Source organism: Micropterus salmoides, unplaced genomic scaffold (genome assembly GCF_014851395.1).
Source record: "Micropterus salmoides isolate LMB-PRFRI ecotype aquatic unplaced genomic scaffold, ASM1485139v1 Ms_hic_scaffold_3, whole genome shotgun sequence".
Taxonomy (NCBI): Eukaryota; Metazoa; Chordata; class Actinopteri; order Centrarchiformes; family Centrarchidae; genus Micropterus; species Micropterus salmoides.
In genome coordinates, this window is record NW_024042261.1 from 25640680 (window position 1) to 25667026 (window position 26347).

Consider the following 26347-nt stretch of genomic DNA (forward strand, 5'->3'; position numbering starts at 1 on the left):
CAAATAGCATGCTAACTTGCACAACTAAGATGGTAAACACGGCAAACATACCTGCTAAACAGCATATTAGCATTGTCTCTGTGATGCATGTTAGCTAGCAAACTTTAGCATTTAGCTGAAAGCCCCTCTGTGCTGTACATAGTGCTGCTAGCTTGGCTGTAGGACAGTCTTAGTCTTGCTGTATGTCGATTTATGCATAAATATAATATTTTCAGGTATTTGATTTGCTGGATTAGACAAAAACTCTGATTCTCATCTTTCTACTTCCCCCACCCTTTCTCCTGCTCCATCTTTATTTTCTCTGTCTTTCTCTGCTGCCCCCCTCTCTCCTCTGTTTCAGGTACTACATGTCTGGTGGCCCTGCTGTCTGATAAGGAGTTAACAGTGGCCAACGTCGGAGACTCGCGTGGAGTTCTTTGCGATAAAGATGGCAACGCCATTCCTCTCTCTCATGACCACAAACCTTACCAGCTCAAAGAACGCAAGAGGATCAAGAAGGCTGGTGAGAAAATAGCTGGAGGCCAGACCAACAGACTTTTCTCAGCTAATTCTAAAGAACACAATAATGCTTTAGTTCAAACTTTGATGAACATCAAAACTCATGAAAGCATAAAATGTCTTTTTATGATCAAAGCTAAGCACCATTATCCCTTTTTTCACATCTTGTGTCTCTGTGCTCAGACTGACATCAAACCCCAGTGACTGATAACACAATCTGCTTCTAAAGCCGCATGTTATCAAATGCAGCCAGACAGTGCACAGTATTTAAGGTGTGTCTGTAGGCATAATTCTCCCTCCTACCCAATCTGCATAAACTCTGTGCTGAGAAGAGTTTGACAGCAGTTTGCCAGATTAGTCAGTCAGTGTGGTCACCATAAGGAAAGCCCACCATCTCCATCTAATGGTCTAAATGAGTACTGAACAAAAAAGCATTGAGATTTAGTTGCTGTTAACTTATTCCTGTTACATGCTTTGTAATTATTCTTGTACTGCAGATGCTTCCCTACTGTTATCAGTGACCTTCAGTGAAGGTGGCCACCTGATGTTTTAAACCTAATTCTCCTATACAAGAACCACTAGTTTACTAATAGAACTGCTTATACAGTAGCCCCCTCTCAAGGGGTGGCATTACCTTGTTACAGTGGTGTCTCTCTGTGACTCATCCCTAAACAGACACTCAACAACAATTAATGACCGAACCTTTAAACCCACAGGTTAAGCTCATGATCTGATTAGATTGTGGAGCACCTTGCTGCATACATCATTTTTAAACTATTGTAACTTCTAAATGCTAAATAAATAAAAGCAAAAATTCCATCCATTGAGCAACATGACAAAAACTCCCCCAAATTAGATCAACGTACTGTACGACCCACAGAATACAGTGAATATGTATTAGGAAAGGTTTTACTTGAAATATTAAATGCGAAATATCAGACTATTAACTTAATATTTCCTTAATAATTCATTAAATTGACTTAAATGTAAATTTGCTGTATGTAAGATTATTTTCTGTTTGTATATGAGATTTGGCCATATGGAATTTATTTTGTACTGCCTGACCAGTATTTCTATTTCCTTTTTTCCCCCCATTGTATTCTGGGGGATCTTAAGATACATTGTTGGTCATAATAGGGATCTTTTTAATCAAATATTAATTGCCCCAGGTGCTTGTGATTTTACTTACTTTTAGTTGGAGTGATTGCAGTCTGTGGTGGTTAGTTTGATGCCTGATGAATGCCTTTTTACTGAAAGGTTGCATTTTCAATAAATTTAGTGCTGCTGACAGTATACGGGAATGAAAACTAACTAATGAAATGCATTGATTTCAACTAAATACAAGCCATTAGACATATGAAGACACATAAATACTAGTGAAGGCAGAAATGTTTGCTAATTAATGAATTTATTAGCTTAACTACTGCTCTGAGCAGCTAATTGCTTAAGTTAATACCTCATAGTGCTTAAGAGAGACATTAGGCACTGTCTAATGTCTCATGTTTCTAACTGCAAAGCATTTCCCCAACAATGACATCAAAGCAGATGGCTAAAGAGACAGTAGCTACTATCAAGGACACAGAGATCATGTCCTCTACTTTTCTGGGAATTCTGAGATTTTAGCTGTTTATAATAGGAAGTTATGCATAATAGAATTTTCTATAGCCTCCGTGTTTTTAAAATGCTGTCTATGTCGTTGCTCACTAGGGAGGCATCCTGGCCTAGGATGGAAGTCTTCATCTTATCCAGTCATTTCCAGTATACAATTCCCTACTTGCAAATCTGTTGAAGCCACAGAGGACACACAGCTGTACTTGCAGGATGTGACATTAATTGAAATGTATCCAACAGAAACAATGATCCATATTATTAATTGCAATTTAAATGCAGCGGTGATAGAAATGAATAGACATTCTGCCAGTTGGTTAAAAGGAACAAAATAAACTTTTACCTTTGGTTTAATGGCAAAAACATGGAAATGTTTTGCATGTTTCTCTACTTGTCCTCTCACCTTTTGTGTTCCTCGTTTTTTGCTGTACTTCTTTCTCACATACTTTATAACCCTTCCTGCTCCTTGTTTTAATAATTTCCCAACTATTTCTCTTCTATCTTCCTCCTCAGGTGGGTTCATCAGCTTCAATGGCTCGTGGCGTGTCCAGGGCATCCTGGCCATGTCCCGCTCTCTGGGCGATTACCCCCTGAAGAACCTCAACGTGGTCATCCCTGATCCTGACATCATGTCGTTTGACCTGAACAAGCTACAGCCGGAGTTCATGATCCTGGCGACAGACGGCCTGTGGGACACCTTCAGCAACGAGGAGGCGGTTCGCTTCATCAGGGAACGACTGGACGAGCCTCATTTTGGTGCCAAGAGCATCGTCCTCCAGTCCTTCTATCGTGGTTGCCCTGACAACATCACGGTTATGGTGGTCAAGTTTAAAGGCAAGGCCAGTGAGCAGTAGACTGTCCGTCTACCACACACAGGATCTATATTATGTTTTAAAATCAGTAAGAATAAAATAGGCTTAAGATGAAAGTGTGAAAAACCGAGCCCGTAACTTTTTTGAACGAGAACTATTTCTATCACAGGTATGTACTTCAATGTCCTCCCCTGTCCTCCCTCTCATCCCCCCTCCTCTACTTTTACTGCTGAAAAAGTGGCACTTGTAAGAATATGTCTTTCATTTAGGCTTAGCCATATCGTTCAGACACCGCAATGCGCGCTGGGTCACTGTTATGCAAATAAACAGATTTAGCTCTGTGCAGCTGTAGGTGAGCCCTTGAGTCTGCGTGTGTGTGTGTGGTTGAGAGGAGAAAGAGTAATAGATGTCTGTCTTTGTGTGATAAACTTGCACACAAGCATCACATTAATCATAAATTCATTGTTTAGCCAATAATGAGAAATACAAGAGTATACAAGATAGCGTGGAGTTTCACTTCCACATCATTTCAAGCCTGATGTCTTTCCCTCAACTATTTGACTATTGACCACTAATTTTTATATTTTAAGTCTCTAAACTCAGTTTCCACATAATTTAATTGTATTGACGTCTACGAAGTGTCTGCACTGAAGAGTCTGCACTGAAGAGTCTGTCGTTTAAAAATGTTGACAGGTCATTTATTCCTGGATCAAATACATGTCACTGGTGCAAATCCTCAATATGAATTTATTCTCTTTATACATGAACAACTCAAATGATAATATGCATATGCTTGTTTGAATATCACCCTTTCACGTTGTACAGCAAGGGAACCTATTACAGCGTCATATCACACTTACTAGATGTGGGAATTCTCGATGTCTGAATAAAGTGTTTTGTCTTGAGTTGCCCAATTTTATAAGTTTAAAGTTTTAGTTCACTTAAAATGATTGCTGTCAGTTTCCGTGCAGATAAAGTCTCAGTTCTGTTGTGATTGTTTATACATTTCAAGACTTTTTAAAGCTGAGACTCCAGATTGATCTGTTCTGTCACTCTGTTTAGCATCAACTTATCAGTATCCACATAACTATTGATAATGTAATAACTGTTTGATAATTCAGTAGGTTGTCAAATTGTAACCAAATCTCACTTTAAATGGGTGTAAAGTGTAACTTTTAAAAGCAGCATCTTTTCAGATATTGTGGTGATAATGTTAACATGGCATTATTACTCTAACTGCTAATTATTATTTCTTAAGGTTTGTTAAGTTATATATATATATAATAACTTTGAGTTATCACATAATTGAAATAAAAACTGGCAGTTATGATTTTAATATAAGATGTACAACTATACATAACATAAGATGTATTTTTAATGGACTTATTTTTTACATATTGACATGCTATTCCTTTATCTGACTTTTCTTACATTATCGTTTACTACATTGTACATGAGATATAAATAAACTGAAATTGACAATTTACTGTTAATGTCATCAGTTAATGCCTTGCCATTTTAGTTCCATCATTTTGAGACAAATGTCATTGTTCAATCTCCATTTCCCTGAACTGTAACTCAAAATGGTACACGCCTTTCAATGAAATGTGTCATTGTTGCCTTATTTTTTTAACTGTTCATTTCCTGTGATGAAGTCTGCTGCCAAAACTTCTTCTCGGTTTTTAATGTAACGCAGTTGATCATATCATGCACACTGCACGACCTCAGTGTCATTCCTTGATAACTCACGTGACATTGTGAGATGAATGTACATACTGTCACATAATGTTAGTATCACCCCTCCACTGTTTATACCGCAATGAAGAACGCAATGCGCCTGTTCCTGGACTGTTTAACTTCAGAAATGTATACCTGATAAAAAAGTTTGTGCTTTTTTAGTTCACATTCTTCCTTGACAGTGTACATTACAGAATGTTTGTGGCATTTGTACTTGTTTTTGTTGACTTTAATAGACTGAAAAATAAAGAATTCAGACATTTTAAAATGTAAATCAAAAGGTAACATTAAAATGAGAGATGATCATGTACTATTCTATGTTGTGTGTGTGTTCTTTAAAGAAAATAAAAAGTAAGGTATACAGAGAGAATATAAACGACAACAACATAGACAAAAAATAGAAAGAGAAGACAAAAACAAAACCCTTATATAGTCTATATTCTGGGGACTCATTTCACAAAAAGGAATAATGAGGATGAAATTTTCCTTGGTTAAAGAGAAAATGCAGCAACAACTTCACTTGAAATCAGACTATGACCCTTAACTTTTGTAAAAAGCCCCCTGTTTCATCTGCTGGGTGATCAGAAGATGTTCATTACAGCAGTCAACACTATTATGTTAGAGTTTGGCAATAAACCAAGTTCACTGCAATGGGACATCCAGGCAGTGAGAACACACATTCTTCCAGTTGAGCCAAACATGGACTTTCTGGCTGCTGGTGTGTATGATGGTCTGAAGCAGGTGTGATGTGATTCCACTAACTGTGGTGTGCTAACCAGAGAACTGCATCACTTTGGATATAAATAGCCTTACAGAGGGGGAGGGACCACTCTGCCTGTGTGTGCATAAAGCATACTGATTGCACACAGTCTCTATAAGAGAGCAGACACACTAAGCCTACAGATAGACAGTACAAAGGAGCCACTGGGTGCTGACAACTTAGTTTTTACAGTTACGCTGGAAGAAAAAGCCACAGATTTTTGGATATACACAAGCTACACTTTTTAGACATGGGCATGTATGGATCCAAGCCTCGTAAACAAGCACAGGTCCTGATGCTGGGTCTGGACGGCTCGGGAAAGACCACCCTGCTCTACAAACTGAAGTACAACGAGTGCGTGGTGACCGTGCCAACTGTGGGCTTCAACGTAGAGACACTGGAGACAGACAGGAGCAGCCCGGGCCTGACTGTGTGGGACGTTGGGGGCCAGAAGAGGATGAGGCCCCATTGGAGGCATCACTATACTGATACAGCCGGACTGGTGTTCGTAGTGGACAGCCGGGATGAAAAACGGCTGGACGAGGCCTGCAAGGAACTTCGTCGGGTAATTAAATCAGAATGAATTCCTGAGTGAGGCTTAACGTTTAAAACCTTTATTTTGCATTAATATGCAGTATATGAACACCACCTCCCTTCATTCACTTGGATCCTTAACCTTAACAGTCAAAATCAGACAAAATCAAATATTCAGTTCATGTATGTTCAAAGAGATCAAAGCAGAGGACTTTTGTATGTCTTGAAGCATGTCTGGAGGGGGTCTTAAATAAATGGCTTATAGCACATTATAATTTTATTGTAAGCAAATATAGGAACATATATAAGTGCTTATTAATGTATTTGTCAACTATAACTCCATTACTTTGTATATAATTTGAATGAATTCTGAATGATAACAATAACTGATAAATAATAATACTGTATATTATACTTGTAATCATATTTATTGATATATGATGACAGATTATACATGTGATAAAGCATTCCTTCTTTGTACAAATCATTAACAAACAGGTTTATATGTTTATAAATGCATTAATCTCATGAAGACATGTTGATCTTGAAGGTTTATTCTTGAGTTTGAAAATAGTAGTTTGACCCAAAAAAATATTCTTAATTCACTGCCCACTTTCTGCTAGAGTTTTCAGCAGGACCTTATGGCCTTCAATAGGATGGAGTTTGCTCCATTGTCATCTAGAGTGAAAAAGAAGTATTTCTAAAAGCATACATTCTTGTATAAATATTATAAATAGATACTTCATATTTAACTAGAATTGTGTTATATGTGTTTAAAAGGCATAATAATTGTTAACAAATACCTTAATAATTGCTAAATATGTCCTTATCTCTGTTTTCAACAACTTTACAGTGTGTTAGAAGCCATATAATGTGTCTATATATACTGCTTAATGCTAAAACATCAAGGTTTAAGTAAAGTTTTCTTTTCCCCTGAACACTGTGTGCAATGGACAGGTTAATTTAATAGTGTGTTTTAAACTGCAGTAATTAATTAAAGTAATTATTGTTTGTATTAGGTCCTGAAGTACGAAAGCCTCAGAGGAGTTCCTCTTGTGGTCCTTGCCAACAAACAGGACCTACAGGGAGCTCTAAGCCCAGAAGCACTTTGCCTGAAACTGGAATTGAGAAGAGTGTGTGAGGGCAGGCCCTGGTTCATCCAGCCCTGCTCAGCCAGCACCGGCATGGGACTCGAGGAAGGTTTCAGGAGGATAGTCTATCTGATGAAGACTCCATTGAAACAAACTCAGGAGGACATTAAGGTTAAGATGAGATCTAAGGGCCTCAGTGTCACAGCTATGAAACAAGTCTTGCTCTGCAGCAGATGATGGATAAAAATCTTAAGGTTCATTTATACAATGTGTAGGATTCCTTCTTGCTGGCCCCATCAGCAAATGGCCTCACTCTGGCAAGATCAGATGTGAGGAGGTGATACCAAAAGGGATGACACGATTGCAGTTAGAAGTGTTAATCTCTGTGGCAGAAAGAATTTTCACTCGATCCTGGTGTCTTTGGACCATGGTGATCTGTACGTAATGAGGATGAGAACACAGCCAGTGTGTCACAAGCTGATATTAGCTGTTTGCAAAAAATATTCAGACGCACAGTGTACATACAGTCAATGGTCAAGTTTCCATGGCTAAAAGAAATGTGCTTGTGCATTGTCCATTTTTCTTTATTTCTTGTGTCTGTATTTGTATTTATTTGTATAAAATAAAAAATACTTCTCATTACTATTTCATACAAGCCTTATTTATTTATTGTATATATTAATTATAATGACATTACCAGTGTTAATATTGTTAATAGTGATGTAAAGTATATGTGTTGTTACATTAAAGACATTAAAACAACAACAAAACTGTGTGTTTTCAATGTTATGCTATTGCTGTCTCAGTATTGTTTTGTCTATTTGTTGCAAAAGTTGTTAAATTATGTTGACTTGAAAGATATCGGGAGTTTGGGTGATAAAAAAAATTGAAGAAGATAGGTATTTAGATTCTTTAATTGAGTAAAGGTTGCAATACAAGAATGTAAAAATGGCATGTAACATGTTACCTGTGAAAGTCCAGAAATTCAAAATCTTAGATTTTGACACAGGGCCCATACAAGCCATTAAAGGATAGTTTAGTCACTATAATTGTCCATTCTGACTTTAAAGAGATCCTCTTGTAATCATAATGTAGGAGATGGGGGACAAAGTCCTTGTTCTATAAAAAAATGCTTTTCGAAGTTAAAAGTTAAGACGAGGTTTTATCATCATCATCCAAAGTAACTGTGTTTCCAGCACAATATTCTGTTTTTGTTTTACTTTCAAGGTTAGAAACACTGTCCAGGGAAAACAAAAAGAGGGGATATAGCAAAAAATATTGTCTAACAATGAAAGCTGCTTTGTCAATCTGGTTGCAGTTGATCAATTTACCAAAAATCTATTAACGGTCTGTTTTTTGATGGTTGACAATCCAGCATTGTTTGTAGGCTATACTATTGGTAGTTTAATTTACAGTAAAACAGTGGATCATATTTTTAAGATGACTGTGTACTTTATCAATATTTTGATAAATAAAAGAATAATCTACAAAGTAATTATAGGCAAAAAAGTAGAAATACTCAAGTAAAGAACAAATATCAACATTGTACTAGTAAATGTACTTCCTTCTATCAGTGTATAAAATACACATGAATACAAATGCAGTTATGGAAAGTATATTTACTCAAGTACTATTTTTAAGTACACATTTGAGGTACTTGTACTTGAGTATTTTGATTTAATGCTACTTTAAAGTTCTACTGAACTAGATTTTCTAGGTAAATGTTGTACTTTTTCCTCCACTACATACATTTTTAATTACTAGTTCATTTGCAGATTTATATTATTAATATAAAAAATACATCAACTTATAAATTATGATATATTATCACACCCAGCAGTATATGAAGTAATCAAATTTAGCGCTCCCCTTTGCCAACTGTAACATTAAAGTGGTGTACACATTAATGCATCACTAATTATAATACAGTAAATTAATATGTATGATTCTGAAATGGGCCATTCTGCATGAGTACTTTTACTTTTGGTCAAGGGCATCACTTTGTGTTCAAAAGTGGTGGGGACTTAAGAGTTCAGATTAGGGGTGTGACGATACACTTAGCTCACGAGATGTGATGATGCACAATATTAGGTTCACGAGAACAAGATAAGAAGATGTTTTAGCATTACTGAAGAAATATTCAGTGCTAATGTGTAAGTCTGGTGAGGTTGTTCCCCAGAATTTTTTAAGCATTAAACACTTCTGGAGAAATTTAGAAAAATCTAAACATAATTTATAGTGGAAATGACTTTATTTAAATAAAGGGAAACACAAAATTCAGGTGGCAGGTGACAATTCAAAATATAATAATGTATCATGTAATATAATGCAGTAATCAGTAGCTTGTGTTTTTTAGCTTAAGTTACTGTTTTTGGACAATACACATTTGTTTCTTCTATTTTTACACTGCAGTGCATGTTTTCCTATTGTGTAAACAAACCTTTCTCAAATTTATTTAATTTTTTTGTTGCAAGCTATATTCAGAACATTTTTAACAAATGCTTTCAAAAAGTAATGGGGACAAAATCAGCAATTTCAAAAGGTGATGGGGCCATGTCCTTTTACTTAAGTAAAATGTTGAATGCAGGATTTTTACGTTGTGGTATTTCTACTTTTAATTTTTTTATGCAGGATGTCAACTACACTGGACAGATATTTGGAAGCCATTTTGAGCCATTTTAGTCATAGTACCATGTCTCAACCACCACATGGTGGACCCCCAAAGCCTTTTCCACAATTCTCTTTGATTACTATGTTTTACATCTCTGTCATTTTGATATACTGCATCATACATTTTAAATAGGGGAGAGAAGTGGAGATGCACCAAGTACCTCAGCAATAACTATTAAATCATTTTATTCTCAGAAAAGTAGAGTACAGTGTTCTGTGACTGAAAATAAACCTGTCCACTCCAGTGGTGTTTAAAATGATGACTTGTATAACTTTATGTTTATTTATAACACTTGCTTTTAATAAATGTTTTAAAAACATATCGTTTTTTGGACCTATACTGAGATCCACTGATTCAGTTTTGATGCCATTGATGCATGGTGTCCACATATGAAAATTAAATATATTAGGGGGAGAAGTTTATCAATCAACTTTTAGGTGCATATCAGTAAAATAAAATAAAATAAATATAAAGACACAATACAAGACACCCAGTACAAAATATGTACAAGCTCACATCATAACACAATCCACCATAATTAAAACACATATAAACAAAAACACGAGGAATACCTTGTATCACTTTTTGTAGATTTATATTTTTTCCACTTGTTTGAAAGTAAAAACAAACAAAAAATATTTCTTTGTGATTTAATAATTCATGCGTGAAAGGGTTACATACTTCTCCCACCACTGTATAAGCATATAACTGATGTAAATTGTCATTTATATAAATAACGATCAAATAGGCTATGAATTTGTATATTGTTATGTGGCGCGCCCTGCAGATCGATGTGAAGACCGAAGCCAATGAGAGTAAAGGGGATTTCCCCACCCTTCCTCTACGCCAGAGCTAGGCTGCCCTACACCACCGGCATTCCCAGTATGCACCGCGGACAGAGCAGCAAAAAATAGTCCGTTAGCGAAAGGCTGAGAAAAGGGAACCAGAAAAGGGTAGCACACAAGCTAAATCCACGAGTTAAACTGTATTTAACGTACCGAGAACTGCTAACATGGCTGACAACGAGAAACTGGACAACCAGCGGCTGAAGAATTTCAAGAATAAGGGCCGTGATTTGGAGGTAAAAGTTATGCAGATTGGTGTCGAGGATCTCCTCTTTTCCTCACCGCTCTGTTCACCAGCTTCGCCTCTTGGCTTCCTTGTGACGTCGTTTCTAATTTCCACTATCGGGAACTTTGTACCTAAAGCCTCGGCCGGGGCCTGTACGGATCACCCGTTTTCTAACGCGGGCCTTGCCTGCTTGATTTCCCTTTGAGTTTCACTGGTTTCGCTGCGCCACGAGCCCGCGTTGGTTATGAAACATGTCAGAAACGCTAGTCAGAGTTCATCGCCTCCGCTGGATGAGCTCTGCTAGCTTGCTGCTAACCAGGCCCACGGGGGGACATGCTAGTTTAACTGAAGCATATCATCCACCGGATCAGTTTGGGTTGATGTGTTAGCTAGTGAAATTGTTTAATGTGTTACTAAAAGTACATAAAATTGACCTTCAGGTTGTCCTATGGCTGGCATTTGCTTGACTGGTATGCTAACTCCGCGGCAGATTAGCATTATTTTGATACTGCAGTTAGCTAACCTGCGCGCTAGCTTACGCACTAGCCACTGTTAAGCTCGGTGGTTGGGCTTGATGGTGCTGGTGGCTTCAGTTCCACCCATCCCCCGTCTTTTATCATCAAAAACAATAGCGGAAACCAGTTAGCCTCCTAGCCAGTCAGTTACCTAGGTGTTTTAAGTTGTGGCGTAGTGTTAAAATTGTACTCCGTGGTTTTATTAACATCACAAATGCGTACAAAACAAGGTTAACACGACGCGATCACATGACTGATAGATCAAAGCTCTGCGTTAGCTAACGTTGGACTCATAAGTTACCAGTTAAATATATAGTCAGCCCAGCTTGCCCGTTAATTGATTAATGTTATGAGGGGATGGTTATGTTTCAGGCGGCTCTCTTAAGATGTTTATGAGCAGGATATAGTCACACATCCTGTTTGACAAGTATTTCTGTTGCGAGCAAGGCCACACTAGACATTAATTGTCTTTGCCCTACAAGCAACCTGTTAAAAGTTACTATCACCATGGTGGAGGTTTGTCTGTGATGAACACAAGCATTACCGACAAACATCTACTCTTTAACTGCAGCTTAAACAGTACTCCTCATAAAACATATAATAATCCTTATACTCCCACCTAGCTAAAAACTAATGCAAGCTAATACAACATTCTTGAAATAAATTGTATATATAATATTACATTTTTGTTGAACCTGTTTCAGAGAGGTGTTTATTCAACTTTATGGTCATTTCAGAGGCAGTAGGTGGTGGTGTACTTGAGTTTTATTGTGTTACACTGGTACGTGTTAGAAATACTTTTTGACTGGCTCATGAATGACAGTGCTGGTAGACTAAATATTGGAAGCAACTCATCATATAACGCACTACAGTTGAACTCGTTTTATAAAGACTGCAAATCAGAATTGGCATCTCTCTAAAGCAGTTACAACCAAAACTGTACATTATAATCTTCATGAAGACAGTGCCTAACAAATTGGCAACTGAGTGTATCATCATTGTATCTGTTGGATGCTTTTTGTGGTTAAGAACGCAAATAAAAAATGCTATATATCACAGAATGAGGACGTTAGCTGTCTTGTTAAGGCACATAAAATGATCTTGCAGTAATTTCAGCTGAGTCATATTAAGTCAGACTCATGATAAGTGGGTTTAGGTGCTGTCATATACTGTGTGTGTGTGTGTGTGTTTGACTCAGTTCTCCATATGTGACTGATACTGCTGATTAGGTTTAGTCGCACAAACTATCCTGATCTGAAAACTGTGCCCGGATTTAATGTTGTGAGTGGTGTTACTCTTTTGGGCAAAGGCAGGTTGGGATTTAATGTCCTTGTTGTATTATAATGTTAATATGCTATCTTGCCCATAGACTATGAGAAGACAGAGGACTGAGGTGGTGGTGGAACTCAGAAAGGTAAATACAATTGTGTTCTATTGTGCCGACTACAAACACCCAATGATTTTCAGTAACTGACTTTTATAGCTACATTCAATTCTGGCATTTTATCTGCAGTTTATCTTTGAAAATAATGTAGTGGCAAATGGTGAATTGTCCTTGTTATCATCATGACCTTCTGCTGGAATATACATAAAGTGATATTTCTGTTCCCTTTTTATTACAGAACAAAAGAGACGAGCACCTTCTGAAGAGGAGAAATGTGCCCCATGAGGACATCTGTGAGGACTCTGATGTCGATGGAGATTTCAGATCGGTACAGTTGTTTTATATACCACTCAAAATGAATCTTAAAGCTCAGCAGTAAATGTCTCAGTATTCATCCCTTCAATATTCCCTACATAATTTAGGCTAATGTCGTCACAGCAAATAGATCGTTCACGAATCCTGCCACAAAAGGTTTGGTGGCATTCCTGGATTAAAATTGCCACTCAGCAGTTCAGAAATTCAATCACAGTAACTACCTAGCGGTATTGAGGGGCTGCTTAACAATATATCAACAATGACATGCTGCTCTGATTCGCCTGCAATACGTCATAGAGGCTTTTGTGAAAAATTGTGAAGGCAAATCCAGTTTAAATACTAAACGAACTAATGATCACGGTGTGTGTGTGTGTTTTGTTGGTCTAAAATAACACATTAGTTGTGTTGCCTTAAAGACATTAGCTTTACCCATTTTGTGGTTCACTCTTTTAAATTTAATTGGACAGGCTCAACTTGTTAGAATATAAGTGCTCTTTTCTGATGTATCAGATGCTTCACAAAGCCTCACATTCCCTCAGTATTCTTCTAAATTGTTCTCAGTCATGGAATGTAAATAAACAAATATAAATCTGCTTCAAGTACACACACACACACTTGTATGCAGATTTGTATTTGCACAGGCAATCAGCTGCAATTACTGGCTATCGGAGGCATTGGCCAACTTTATTTAATAGGGGCCACAGTCATGGTCAGTGCTTGATTGAAAGTGGAAAAGTCCCCACCAGAGGCAGCCTACATTGGGCTCTGAACCCCCGGGAGAGGGCATCAGGTGAGGTTGCCAGTTGGCAAATTGTCATGTTGAATGCTGGCCTGCACGTCCAGCCTGCTGACTGTTACACCATAGTGGATCAAGTGAGTCTGCACGTCACTACGTTGTTGTGATTTTTTCCCAATCACCATCCTTCCCTTGCCGTTCTCAGTGGCACTTTGGTGACCTTTTATTCCTGCTTTGTCAGCTTCACATACAAAATGAGTTTTACTGCAGAGCAAGAAGCTAACAGATGTCTGCTCGCTCTCCTTTGGTACTCGTCTGAGTATTCAGATGGCTTTTGTCTGGTGGGCACCGCTGTGTTCGACAGTGCTGACCCCCCTTCCAGCAGTTTAAGAGTTAACAGTTACTGATCATCTTGAAACTCTTAACATCACACACTGTGTGTGTGTGTGTGTGTGTGTGTGTATCTACTAATGTGTGCCAAAGCATTATTCTAGACTAATGACTTTACAATTTTTGTTTTCTTTTTCAGCAAAACACCTCTCTTGAAGCAATAGTACAAGTAAGTAGGATGTATAATGTATTTACTTTTCTTCTACGGAATCTTATGGGCAGTGTATATATGCATTTAAAGCCCCCTCCAGCCAGTTTTAACTGCTGTTTTTGGCTTATGGAATTACTATAGTCATACGTCACAACCCCGTTTTAACAACTAAGCAACTTTTGCAATTTTGAGCACAAAATTAAGCTATTTGTCAAAAAATGTGGGTAATTAACATTGTAAGGAAATGACTCAGAAAAATATGAAATATCATTGTGTTGTGTTTTTAGAATGCCACCAGTGATAACCAGGGTGTCCAGCTGAGTGCTGTTCAGGCTGCCAGGTAAGAACACGCACACCTCACACTACTGATTATCATGTTTGTTTAAACTAGTAGTTGGAAAATTGAGTATTGTCTCTGTATCGTCATTTAGTATTGTCATGTTGTAATCTTGATGTCCCTAGTTAGCTAAATTTCTAGGGGTGCTTGGACACCTAACCTGTTAAGTTTGGTTTGTTTGGGTGCAGTGAATCAATTTCAAACTTTGGTGCAGACTATATAACCAAGGCCAAAGAGGATGCTGGTGCAGTTTATTTGTGGTGTGAAAGCAAAGTGGACCGACTACAGGATTTAACGCCTGACTTTAGTGTCAAGTCTAAGTAAATGCTACTACCGAATTTGTTTGCTGAGTGTGAAGTGTCAACAAGGCGATCTTTTAGTGATCTGTATAGTTCAGAATAAACAGAACTACAGGTGTGAAAGTGACTTAAATGACTCAGTGAAATTTGACACAGCATGAAATTTTCAAAACTTAAAAATCCCTCCTATAATACCATAGAAAGATAACTTGAATTTGATGAATATCGGTGTTCCTTTTTGACATGTGAAATGGTTAATATTGTCACACATCAATATCAAGACAATGCTGCCATGATTATCAGGATGTTACTATTGCCCATTGCACCCAAACCTTATTTTTTGCTACGTGTAAAGTACAGCAACTAAGTAATAACAGTTTGAATGTAATCCAGCTTCACATCTGGTTCATCTGGTATATATATGAACCAGAGATTCTGTACCAGTACACAAATTTTTTGTCTTAAGAGGTTTTCTGATTAAAATTGATGGCCTCTTGTGAAATACAGTCAAGTGTTGAAATTTAAGGGCCTAAATGTTTTTCCAGCTTGGTTAGACAGTGGTGATTTAGAGTATTGTCAGTCCTCTGATTAATGGACAGTGTAAATGGCATTGCAGCTTAGTAGTTCAGCCCTCCTGAAGTTGGATCAGGTTCAGCCTCCGGTAGTACTCATGAAACATGTTCACATTCCAGTATTTATTTTCCTATTTTTTATTATTATTGTGATTATTATTTTTTTCCCTTGAAGTCTACCCTGCATCTTTGTCTTGACACTGAAGATGTCATCACACTGTACCCAATGGTGTGCAGTGTGAACACAAGTAGGCTCCTGTCATCACTGATGGTGACTGACTTTCAATGTGTAGATACGTCAACATACTTAAGATGTTTTCTGTGTAATTGGTTCTTGTTGTTGGTATGTGGCAGTAAAGCTATGAGTGTGGGAATAATGGTCTTTTGTTTCGTCTTTTGTTTTTGTAGGAAGTTGTTGTCCAGTGACCGTAACCCTCCCATAGATGACCTGATTAAGTCTGGGATACTTCCTATACTGGTCCACTGCCTGGACAGAGATGACAAGTAAGCTGGCTGTAATTCTGTTTGTCTGCATGTATCAGTGAATCACGCTTTTTCATGAGCGATAATTATAATACAAGTTAGCCCCTTTTCCGGATCATGTCGAGTTTATGTACACTTCAAAGTTATGCAAATGAGCCAGCAGGGTTTAGCCCATCTTATATCTGCACGGTGTAGCAGTTATGTAAATGTGTTCTAGTTTTCACCTTCCAGTATTGGCAGAGATATAAATGACTCATCAGCAATACACTTTTGACGCCCCTGCCCAGTCACACTCACTCTTAAACGTTGCCTCTGTGGCCTTTGTTCATCTCTCATCTCTCTACAGCCCATCTCTCCAGTTTGAGGCAGCCTGGGCTCTAACCAACATTGCGTCTGGTACCTCAGAGCAGACCCAAGCTGTGGTCCAGTCCAGTAAGTGCCACTGTATCATGACACACCATGTTTTTCTTTCTCTTGATTATCTTTATTTTCTTTTTGATGTATCTTTCTTATCTTTGCCGTGTCCTAAAGATTTGGAATTATTTTTATGTTGGTGGTTGTGTGCACTTCTATGCTGCATTTAAACATGTCCATGTTTCTTTAAAATTAATATATTGCTATTAAATTTGATAATCTGTTTGGATAGTTATGAAACGATATAAACTCCACATTTTTTTTGGAAATGCTGATTGTTTCTGTAGCGCTCACAGCTCTATCTTCCTGTTTTACATTCACATCATAATCAGTTGATGAAATTCTAAACAAGGTGAAAGTACAGCACATTGGCAAATTGCACACAAGAATGACAAATGGAAATGTGTCAGGCACTATCACATGGATGCACAGGAGCAAGCTGCGACATAAAGCAATTGAAACACTTTGGTGAACTTCAGGATTATTCATTTTGACAATACGTAACATCATAATCTATGATTATGTATGCCGGCTTTGAATGAAGCGGATTTCATCCGAATTTTGAGCTTTCTCTGGTAACACTTTTGGTTCTTTCAGATCTAATTTAAAAGATCTGAATTTGTTTGGACATTGTTATATGTCCACATTAAGGAATGTACGAGAAGATGTCTGTTAGTAATTCTTCTACTCCCCCTTCATCCCTTTGTTTTCTTAGCTTGTTGTGGCTCTATTGTACTTTAGTCAAATTGCAAACGTGGCCAAATCTAGAGTCTAGCTCTGTCCCAAGTGGTCATTTCATGTATGATCAGATGATTAAAGTATCCCCATTTATATCTCCTACTAGGGCTGTTTATAAATGATGTGAACATGGTGTTGTACCTGAATTGAGGGAACAGATGTCAGACCATGTGATGCCTGTTACATGATTGACAAATCTGTTTCTTTTGTGTAGATGCTGTGCCACTGTTCCTGAGGCTGCTTCACTCCCCTCACCAGAATGTGTGCGAGCAGGCTGTCTGGGCCCTGGGCAACATCATAGGTGAGTTCCTGTTGGTGTGAACCTGAGTATGTTAGAAATAAACACAGTCAGGCCTGAAACAACATGCGCTCCATCTGTGTGTTTGTATGTGTTCTCTCCAGGTGATGGTCCTCAATGCAGAGACTATGTGATCAGCTTGAGTGTGGTCAAGCCATTGCTCTCTTTCATCAGTCCCTCCATCCCCATCACCTTCCTCCGCAATGTCACCTGGGTCATGGTCAATCTTTGTCGCCACAAGGACCCTCCACCACCCATGGAGACCATCCAGGAGGTGTGTATGTGTGTAGAGGGCAAGAATGAGTGAGCAGTTCATATGTATATAGAGCTGCAATCAATCAATTTGTCGGTTTGAGTAATTTGTTAAGGAATAAAAAGTCACAATTACATAATATTTTCTGTATTTTCTATAATAGTTTCTTTTCTCCTCCATGATAGTAAACTAAATATATTTGTGCTGTGGATGAAGAGTGAAAACATTTTTCAATTTTTTGAGATTTTATAGACAAAACTATTAAGAAAATAATTGACAATGAAAATATTTGTTAGTTGCAGCCCATGTATGTATGCTAGATTGCTGGGGAACTTGGGCCTTTATGGAAAGGCAGTTCATGTGTTTATGCACAGTGTTTATGTATAGGAAGCCAGTGAGTGAAAAGCCACCACCATGTCAGAAAAGAAGAGAGGAATGCTACATACTGGCTGACTATTTTAGGAATAAAGTGAATATATTTCAATCCAACAAGGATCTTACTCAGGTCACTGAAGTCAGGTCCGTCCTGGACACCTTAAACAAATAAAATAGTTGTGAACTTTGGGCAGCATATAAGATCCCTTCTTATCTTTAGGCCTGATGGTGAGTGCATGTTTACAGGATGTGTTGCAAACTACAAAAATGGTTACCACAGGAGAATCTTAACTTTACCTGCTGCGAATGCTCATTGCTTCTGTATCTAAGTGAAGGCACTGTGACTCTGACTCTCTGGAAGGGAGAGAGAGGCGGCGAAGAAGAGCTCCATCAGTGGTCTCACCTTAGCTGGTTTAAAAAAAGAGGAACTTTAGTGTGTTGCTTTTATGTGATGAAATAAGTGTAGCGGTTATTGCAGAATATGGGCCGTGCATCTGTCTCTAACTATTATTAAGCCTTTGTAGATTACATAGGAACCCTGTTGATGTTTTTGTACTCATGCCTTTTCCTCTTTTCACTTCTCTCAGATCCTGCCAGCTCTCTGCGTGCTGATCCACCACACTGATGTCAGTGTGAGTATACTGACTTTTCAATTATTTTTTTTTTTTAAAGCGAGCTGTGGTGCCTTGGGCCTCACTTAGCTATTAGCAGTGCTATAGTCCCACAAAATAAATCTCTAATAAATTATTACTGTTAAGAAGTTGTACAGGAAGGACAAATGTATTTATTAGTTTCTTTTCTTTGCTGCCTCCAGATCTTGGTAGACACAGTTTGGGCTCTGTCTTATCTGACTGACGCTGGGAACGAGCAGATCCAAATGGTCATTGACTCTGGCATCGTTCCTCACCTGGTGCCCCTGCTCAGTCACCAGGAGGTCAAAGTTCAGGTATGAAGTAGGGCTGTACATATCGATTATTTTTCAAGTCGATTAATTTAACGATTATTTTTTGATTAGTTGATTAATCTAACGACTAATTTTGTTTATTCTAAAGAAAGAAAAGTTGCCTATTACTCGATTAACATACCAATTTATCCAAAATAAATATCAAAAACATGTCTAATCAATAATCATCCAGATGAAGCACATTAGAGTAATGACAATAGCAGCAAATATTAAAATGAATCACATTTCCACGTCACTGATGTGTTGTGATAACAGACATTAATTAGGCTACTTTACTTAAAACTTTAAATGTTTCTGACATGGATTCATTTCAATATTAAGCAATGCAGTATGATAATAAAATGTATTTCTGCATCAGTGAACACCTGATAGGACTCAGACTGTTCAGTCACGGATTGTCTGTAATTAGATTCAGCTGTTTTCTCGCTCATACGTGGCCGTTAAATAAAAAGAAAATACGAAACAGCCGATCGTTACACAGGGTGTCCGCGGGGTCTTAAAAAGTCTTAAAAGGTAATAAATCAATTTTGCGAAAATTAAGGCCATTAAAAAGTATTAAAGTCTTAATCGCCATTTAACAAGGTATTAAATTTTGAAGATATTTTTTTCAATGTGAAAATCCTGTTTGTCCAAAAGTTTGTTTGCTAAAAGTGCAGGTGAACGTATTTATTTATAATGCATAGCCAAAAACACTAGACAGGCAGTGAGTAGCGAGTAGTGCGATTGCCTATTTCACTCTGAAACGCTCCAAAAAATGGATCTGTGCGAACCGGAAAATGATTTCCGAGTAAAACCATAAAATATAGTAAATAAAAAAATAGTCGGAGTGGCGATCAGGAGTAACGGGATTAACCCGGTTGGCCAGCCCCGTTCCTGGAAAATAAGCACCAGCGGAATCGATAAGACAGAAGACAACAGGGAAAATTCAAGGAGCGTGTGGGTTTGGCTAACGTTAGCTGGCTATTTAGCTAAATCTCTGCCTTTTATTGAAACGCATTCAGCTTTTCATAATGCCGATGCTCTCGTCAGTGTCACTTTTTGTGCACAGATCAATCACAGCCTGGGTGGAACGGGATTTTTTTTTAAAGTTTGATGTGCTGCAACAAACTTTTATAAATGTTGAACTCAATGTTCTGCATAAATGGTTATGATTACTGACAAGTTAGTAGCATGCCCACCATCAAGGTTGGAGACTATCATGTAGCCTAGAGCATTTTTCTTACACAAAGTTAATGAATAAAAAACAACCCCAAACTGAAACAGCTGTAATTTGAACTAATATTATACTAGTGGTAAGTTATATACTATTATATTGAATATAGTAACATAATGAATATATTAATATCAAACTTTTAGTTTACTATTAAATTAACAATATACTTTTAATGTTATATTATTATACTAATACAGTCATTTAGACTAGCTCCTCCTCCAGGTTGTGCCTGTGCTACACCGCCTACACTACTTACGTTATTTATTCTCCATCTTTGTTCCCTCCTGGCTTATTTGAATTTTGTTGTATTGATCGAGTGGTCGATTAAAGTTATCACACACCGTTGCAGGCAAGCTCACATTATCTAGTTTAAACCAACTAAAACACAAAATTACACTGGTTCACATGATTTGCTGTAATATTGCGTACATAAACATCATAGCTTATGTAAGACAGTTGCTTTTCGCAGGAAATCTGACCAGTCCTTCACATAGAAAACTGTTGGCCCATACAGGCTGTTATAGGCAACTGAGAAAGTTGGTGAATGCCTCAATTTTTAGGTGGGGTTACAACCTGATGACATATAGGCAATAAATATACTTAAATTCCTTTTAAAAACTCAAATGTCCCTTTTTAAAGGTGTGTGACTGATTTAATCGGTTACAGTTCAAATTGGCGCGGCAGTTAAAAATATGTTGAAGTCTTGAAAAGGTCTTAAAAAGGTTTTTTTACGTCAGGGTTCCTGTATATACCATGTTACATGACTCGCGGTGTAACATTATGTTACCATAACAGCAGCGGGGCAGAAATTACTTTTAACATGAAGGCAATGCAGAAATACTACGTGTCCTCGTGCTGATAATGTGCCGTGCTTGTGTGGCGACAGAAAGTAGTAAGAAGTAAGCGGTGCTGCAGTCTAAACAAAGTGCTGCGGGATACTTTCGTTTCACCTGTTCGTGGACAGCAGTTGTGCTGCAGTGAAGCTGTTTCCAGTTCACAGAGCTCACGGAGCAGCACGTTGTTGAGTGTCTGTCTGAAATACTCCAAACTTTAGACGGTTGAAGGCGCGGTCTTGTAGCTGGAGCTTGTCCGGGAGAATCCCACACCAGATGCAGCGAGGCGTCGACGCACGCAAAGCACGTCGACGTATTTACGTAATCGATTACGTTGACGAATCGCCCCAGCCCTAGTATAAAGAGATTGCTTTGGATTAGATTGATAAAACTTATTTTGGTATTCAGTTGTATTTAACAACATTACAGAAATGCATGTATAGTGAGACTTCTTCTGGATTTCAGCTGCGTGCATCTAGGAAAAGCAATCTATATATAAAATGTATTATTATTATAACAATTTCACACTCTCACCCCACATTCAGACTGCTGCCCTGAGGGCCGTTGGGAACATAGTGACTGGCACAGATGAACAGACCCAGGTGGTGCTCAACTGTGACGCTCTCGGCCACTTCCCTGCACTCCTTACACACCCGAAGGAGAAAATCAACAAGGTAATACATTCTGCTCTTCTCTTCTTCCTCCTACGTGTGTGCACAACCCTCATAGATCTCAAAGTACTGCAAGATGTGTAGTCTGGAAGTGATGAAATCAGAGACTTGGTGCAAGTGCGAATGCTGTGTGGAAGGTAGAGACGGGACAGATAGCTACTTGTAGCAATTCACAACACTGAGAATCGCAACCATGAAGAAGACGAAGAGGACATCAGTGGCTGGCTAGTTAGTGAGACAAATGGGTTGGGGTGGGGGGTTGTCTGTGTGCGTGTGATTTGAATGTGTGATACTATGGGTTGGTGGCTATTGGGTGCTGAAGACAATGCGTCTCTGCTGATATCGGAGTGCATCTGAGACCAGTCACTTGAAAGCGAGGCCCCCTGTTGTGACATGGACGATGATTAGAGCCTCAACACCGCCCTTGCCCCACCCGCAGCACTCGAGTCTCGACCAGAGGTCAAACTCTCAGAGTGGACCTCTGGGTTCTGATCCAGTTCAGACACACAAGCTTATTTTTAAGTTTTAGTCTTCAAGGAGCAATATGCTCATACCGTCATATTTCATTCTAATCAAAGTTTTGAGCAGGTGATTTCTCCGTCAAGTTTTCACTCTCTGGCTGATGGTGTGATACAGTCTTTGGTTTGGATAAAACCCGTGTATACACTTAAACCTCCATGGCTCAGCTGCCCAGCTGAACAGTACTGTCACTTACTCTTGGATCTTTGCTTTTTGTCCTGTAGGAGGCAGTGTGGTTCCTGTCCAACATCACAGCAGGCAACCAGCAGCAGGTGCAGGCTGTCATTGATGCCAAGCTAGTTCCCATGATCATTCACCTGCTTGACAAGGTGTGTATCCATCGCTCTTTATAAACTGTGTGAAATACAAGTGGATCATATATTAGTACTCTTGGAGAGCATATATGGAAATATGTTTTGCTCACAATGAATATATATTTTATTTTAGGGTGACTTTGGCACTCAGAAGGAAGCAGCCTGGGCCATCAGCAACCTGACAATAAGTGGGAGGAAAGATCAGGTAAGAATCTTGTAAACAAATCACATACTAATGTACTTTCACAGCTGCAGGCTTAAACTTTTTCAGCTGCCCTTTCAGCAAAAAAAAACAAACTATTGCTGAATTTTTGATCTTTGATTATAGGATTGCAAATCATGAAAAACTGTATGAGGCATTATTGTGAACACATGTAGTGGTCAGTGTGGTTGAAAAAATAGTTTTTCCGACGTTGAATTAGTTTAGAAATTAGTTTTCTGAAACTAATAAATTTAGACATTAAATTTGTAAAACTTGAGTTGACTTCTATTGTTAAACCTTTTTATTGGCTTTCTTTTAAATATTTTGCTGAAATATTCAGATGCTGCTATGAAAATAAAATCAGCAAAAACTGTAAATTTGAAATGGAGAATGACAAAACTCTGTTGGTGAAGCATTCCGTCCTTTTCTAGTATGTCTCAGATTACTGCTCTTCCTCATTGTCCCTGCCTGCCTACAGGTAGCACACCTGATTGAGAAGCAGGTGATCCCCCCATTCTGCAACCTGCTGACAGTGAAGGATGCGCAGGTTGTTCAGGTTGTTCTCGACGGTCTCAGCAATATCCTCAAGATGGCAGATGACGAGGCTGAAACGATTGCTAACCTTATTGAGGAATGTGGAGGTAAGTTCTCCTTAAACCATCAAGGTTTTTATCATGTTTTGTATTCGTTATCAATAGGTATTCATGCGTGATTGATTAGTGTGAAAATTTATAATTTTGTTGTTTTTGTTCCTCAGGTTTGGAAAAAGTGGAGCAACTGCAGAATCACGAAAATGAAGATATCTACAAATTGGCATACGAAATTATTGATCAGTTCTTCTCATCTGATGATGTAAGTTACATGTGAATGCAGATATTAGTAAAGTTGATTTTGTCACTACAGTTTAAAGCTTTCTTTCAGTTGTGGTTTTCACTTTTTTAAAACTCTTTTAATAGTACTGCTATGCTTTAGTGACATAACCTTTGAGTATTTTACTTTTTTAAAAAGTACCATCACATTTAAGTTATTGGCCGAAGTGTTGAAGATCAAATGATAACTCACAAGCTAAAGGTGGCATTTGCCACCAGTGTTTGATCTACTGTGATGTCTGCTGTACATTGTTAACGCTCTGTTGCTTCGTCTTTTTATTCAGATTGATGAAGACACCAGCCTGGTCCCAGAGGCCATCCAGGGTGGAACTTACGGCTTTAACTCAGCCAACGTGCCAGCCGAGGGATTCCAGTTCTAGACGGCATCTGGGGTATTCTGGAGTTTTGTTCACGATGCAGCACTCTGTTCAACATAAAAAAATTAGGAGAGAAAGAGCGAAAGAGAGCGAGAGTGTGAGAAATTTGATCCATTGTGCTTGGCTCGTGGGATCCATGGCTGCATCTTATCTGAGAGAAAAATGTGTGGATTTCATTTGGCATTCCAGGGGAACCAGCCCAAATGAAGTTTGAGATGGCGAGTGGGTGCGAGTGAGAATGAGTGGCTACATGTTGCAAAAAAAAGCAAAAACATCTACATCGAATGCGTTGAGAGACATGCTGACATAACTTCTGTTATTGGAGCTGTCGTCTTCGGAAAACTACTTCAAATGACAACCAAAAAAACGATGTCTGCCCGGGGAGAACCAAGGACATCCAAAAATAAGAAATCAAGAGATCTTAATACAACAAAATGCAGCAATGAATATAACTTTAATTATGAACTGAGATGAACCACGAACCATCACAATTCTGCGGTCCTCCGACTAGAGAGGGTGCCACCCTCAATGTGCCCCTCCCCCAATCGGCCACGCTATCAGACATGTGTGTGAATGGACCCATTATGTATGAATGTCTGGACTCAGTGCTGAGGAGCCAGGTTCATCTCCTCCAACGAAACGCCCCAACAGGGCGCCATCCTCTCCCCCTGGTGGGCGGGGCCAGGAGTCCGGCTGCGCGTGTCGCATGTGCGAGAGAATGGACGGATGAGTTGTGTGTGCTTGGCTGCGTGCGTGACTGGGAGTATGCAAGACTGGGTGAGAACGCATGCAGAGACGGAAGGGAATAAAATAAAAAAAAGATGAATACAACATCTGAAGAGAAACAAAATTGAGAAACGCAACAATGAGGTTAGCTAAGGTTTCAGGAAAGAAAATTCTGCCTTTGAAAGAGAGGCTGATCCTCAAGTCCCTGAAAGGAAGAACGTTGGATATGAAAAAAAAAAAAATCATCGTCATCACAAGGATTATTATTTTGTTTTGAATTATTTTTAAGTTAGTATTAATTGACACTGGACAATGCTATTGGCAGGTGTGGAGCAGCAGTGCATTGTATTAAGATGCATTTGGTGGCTTTTGGGCTTTTGTTTTTGCCTCCAGTGTGTTCCTTTTTATGATATTTTTGTTTTTTTTAATTTTCAGCTTTTAGTTTCATTGCTTCTGTAAAGGTGATTGATGACGATCGTATTCCACCCTCACACCAGAACCCTAACCTACGCACCAGACATGGGCTTGATGCTGTGAAATTCTGACACCATCACTATAATCAAGACAACCAAATGACCTGTTCCCCTTGTGGCACTTCATTACTTTCCCTTCAGCAAAATCACTGCTTTGCAGTATTGTTGCCATAGCTATGACTTATCACCAAGGGAGAAGAGAACAATGGCCATTTCACGTAGGATTGTGAATCATAACCTTTGCATGTACTAAACTTATAGCACAGTTATTTTTTTAGGGTATTTTAGTTTCCTTAGGCTGTGGATACAGTGTAATTTTCATTTTAAGTAAAACTGTGCTTAAATGTTACATGTTTCCCCTTCCCTTACCCCCCACTAGTTTCCGATTTGCTAAATAATCTATGGTTTTGCACATGTACTGCAAAGTGAGGCCTGAAATCTTTCTGAAGGTGTGTTGGTCGGCTTCATAGGTTTTGGCCTGCCAACAACCTCTACAATATGCATCACTCAACCACAATCTTTGTTGTCTTTCTAGAGTAATCCAATTATGCTTTTTTTTAGTGATACTTGAGAAAATAATGACTATTTCAGGAGCAGCGATAATAAATCTGCTAATGTATCTCGGCTAAACTAAGAGGGAGTTTAACGTCCCTTTTCTCAAGGTCAAAGGGTGTCCCACATGTCAGACTGGAGTTGTCCTAAGTGGGTTCTCCTGAATAATAAATAAACCCATGAACAAGTTTGCTGTACCTTGCGGAGCCCTTTGCCCCATACTCCTTTCCTCTTATACCAGCTAGGTGTCCTTGCTTACCCTTACCCATTTTTTTGTGTTAATTTCAAACACTGTAGTAAATGATTACACATTGTGCTCATACACCTTCTGTTGAACATAGGGGTATTTTTTGCAGCATTCCTTGTTAGCAAACTTGTGGTTTCAAATCTAAAGTTATGACATGGAAGAGAAAAAAAAGTGGTTTACCCAAAAAAAATCTTTTTGGGAGACAGGATAGGTAGGTTGTCTTCGAGAAAATAAATAGTGAAACCCAAATTGAGAGACTGTGTGTGTGTGTGGTCTGTTGTGAAGAAGTGGTGTGATTAATCATTTTGCGCTTATTTGCTTGTATAAGTTAAAAAAAAAAAAAAA

The 26347-nt window shown here is 38.5% G+C and overlaps 3 protein-coding genes across 3 annotated transcripts in view; all 3 read left to right on the forward strand.

Annotated features, from left to right (window-relative positions):
• Positions 1-4968, forward strand: part of ppm1lb (protein phosphatase, Mg2+/Mn2+ dependent, 1Lb) — a 45627-nt gene extending 40659 nt beyond the window's left edge. The window contains 2 exon segments of the mRNA XM_038692233.1: positions 341-502; positions 2620-4968. Of these exon segments, the coding sequence (XP_038548161.1) occupies positions 341-502; positions 2620-2960 (503 nt within the window). The 3' untranslated portion in view covers positions 2961-4968.
• Positions 4969-5502: 534 nt separating this feature from the next.
• LOC119882244 (ADP-ribosylation factor-like protein 14) lies at positions 5503-7805 on the forward strand. The gene is made up of 2 exons (XM_038692234.1): positions 5503-5980; positions 6969-7805. The coding sequence occupies exons 1-2, from the start codon at positions 5666-5668 to the stop codon at positions 7275-7277; spliced, it is 624 nt and encodes a 207-aa protein (XP_038548162.1). The 5' UTR covers positions 5503-5665; the 3' UTR covers positions 7278-7805.
• Positions 7806-10579: 2774 nt separating this feature from the next.
• kpna4 (karyopherin alpha 4 (importin alpha 3)) lies at positions 10580-26255 on the forward strand. The gene is made up of 17 exons (XM_038693015.1): positions 10580-10792; positions 12667-12711; positions 12920-13009; positions 14262-14291; positions 14561-14613; positions 15890-15985; positions 16311-16396; positions 17331-17417; positions 17519-17688; positions 18630-18674; positions 18857-18988; positions 21598-21726; positions 22467-22571; positions 22690-22761; positions 23237-23399; positions 23516-23610; positions 23912-26255. Exons 1-17 carry the CDS (start codon positions 10724-10726, stop codon positions 24005-24007), a joined length of 1563 nt encoding a protein of 520 aa, XP_038548943.1. The 5' UTR covers positions 10580-10723; the 3' UTR covers positions 24008-26255.
• The last annotated feature ends 92 nt before the right edge of the window (positions 26256-26347 follow it).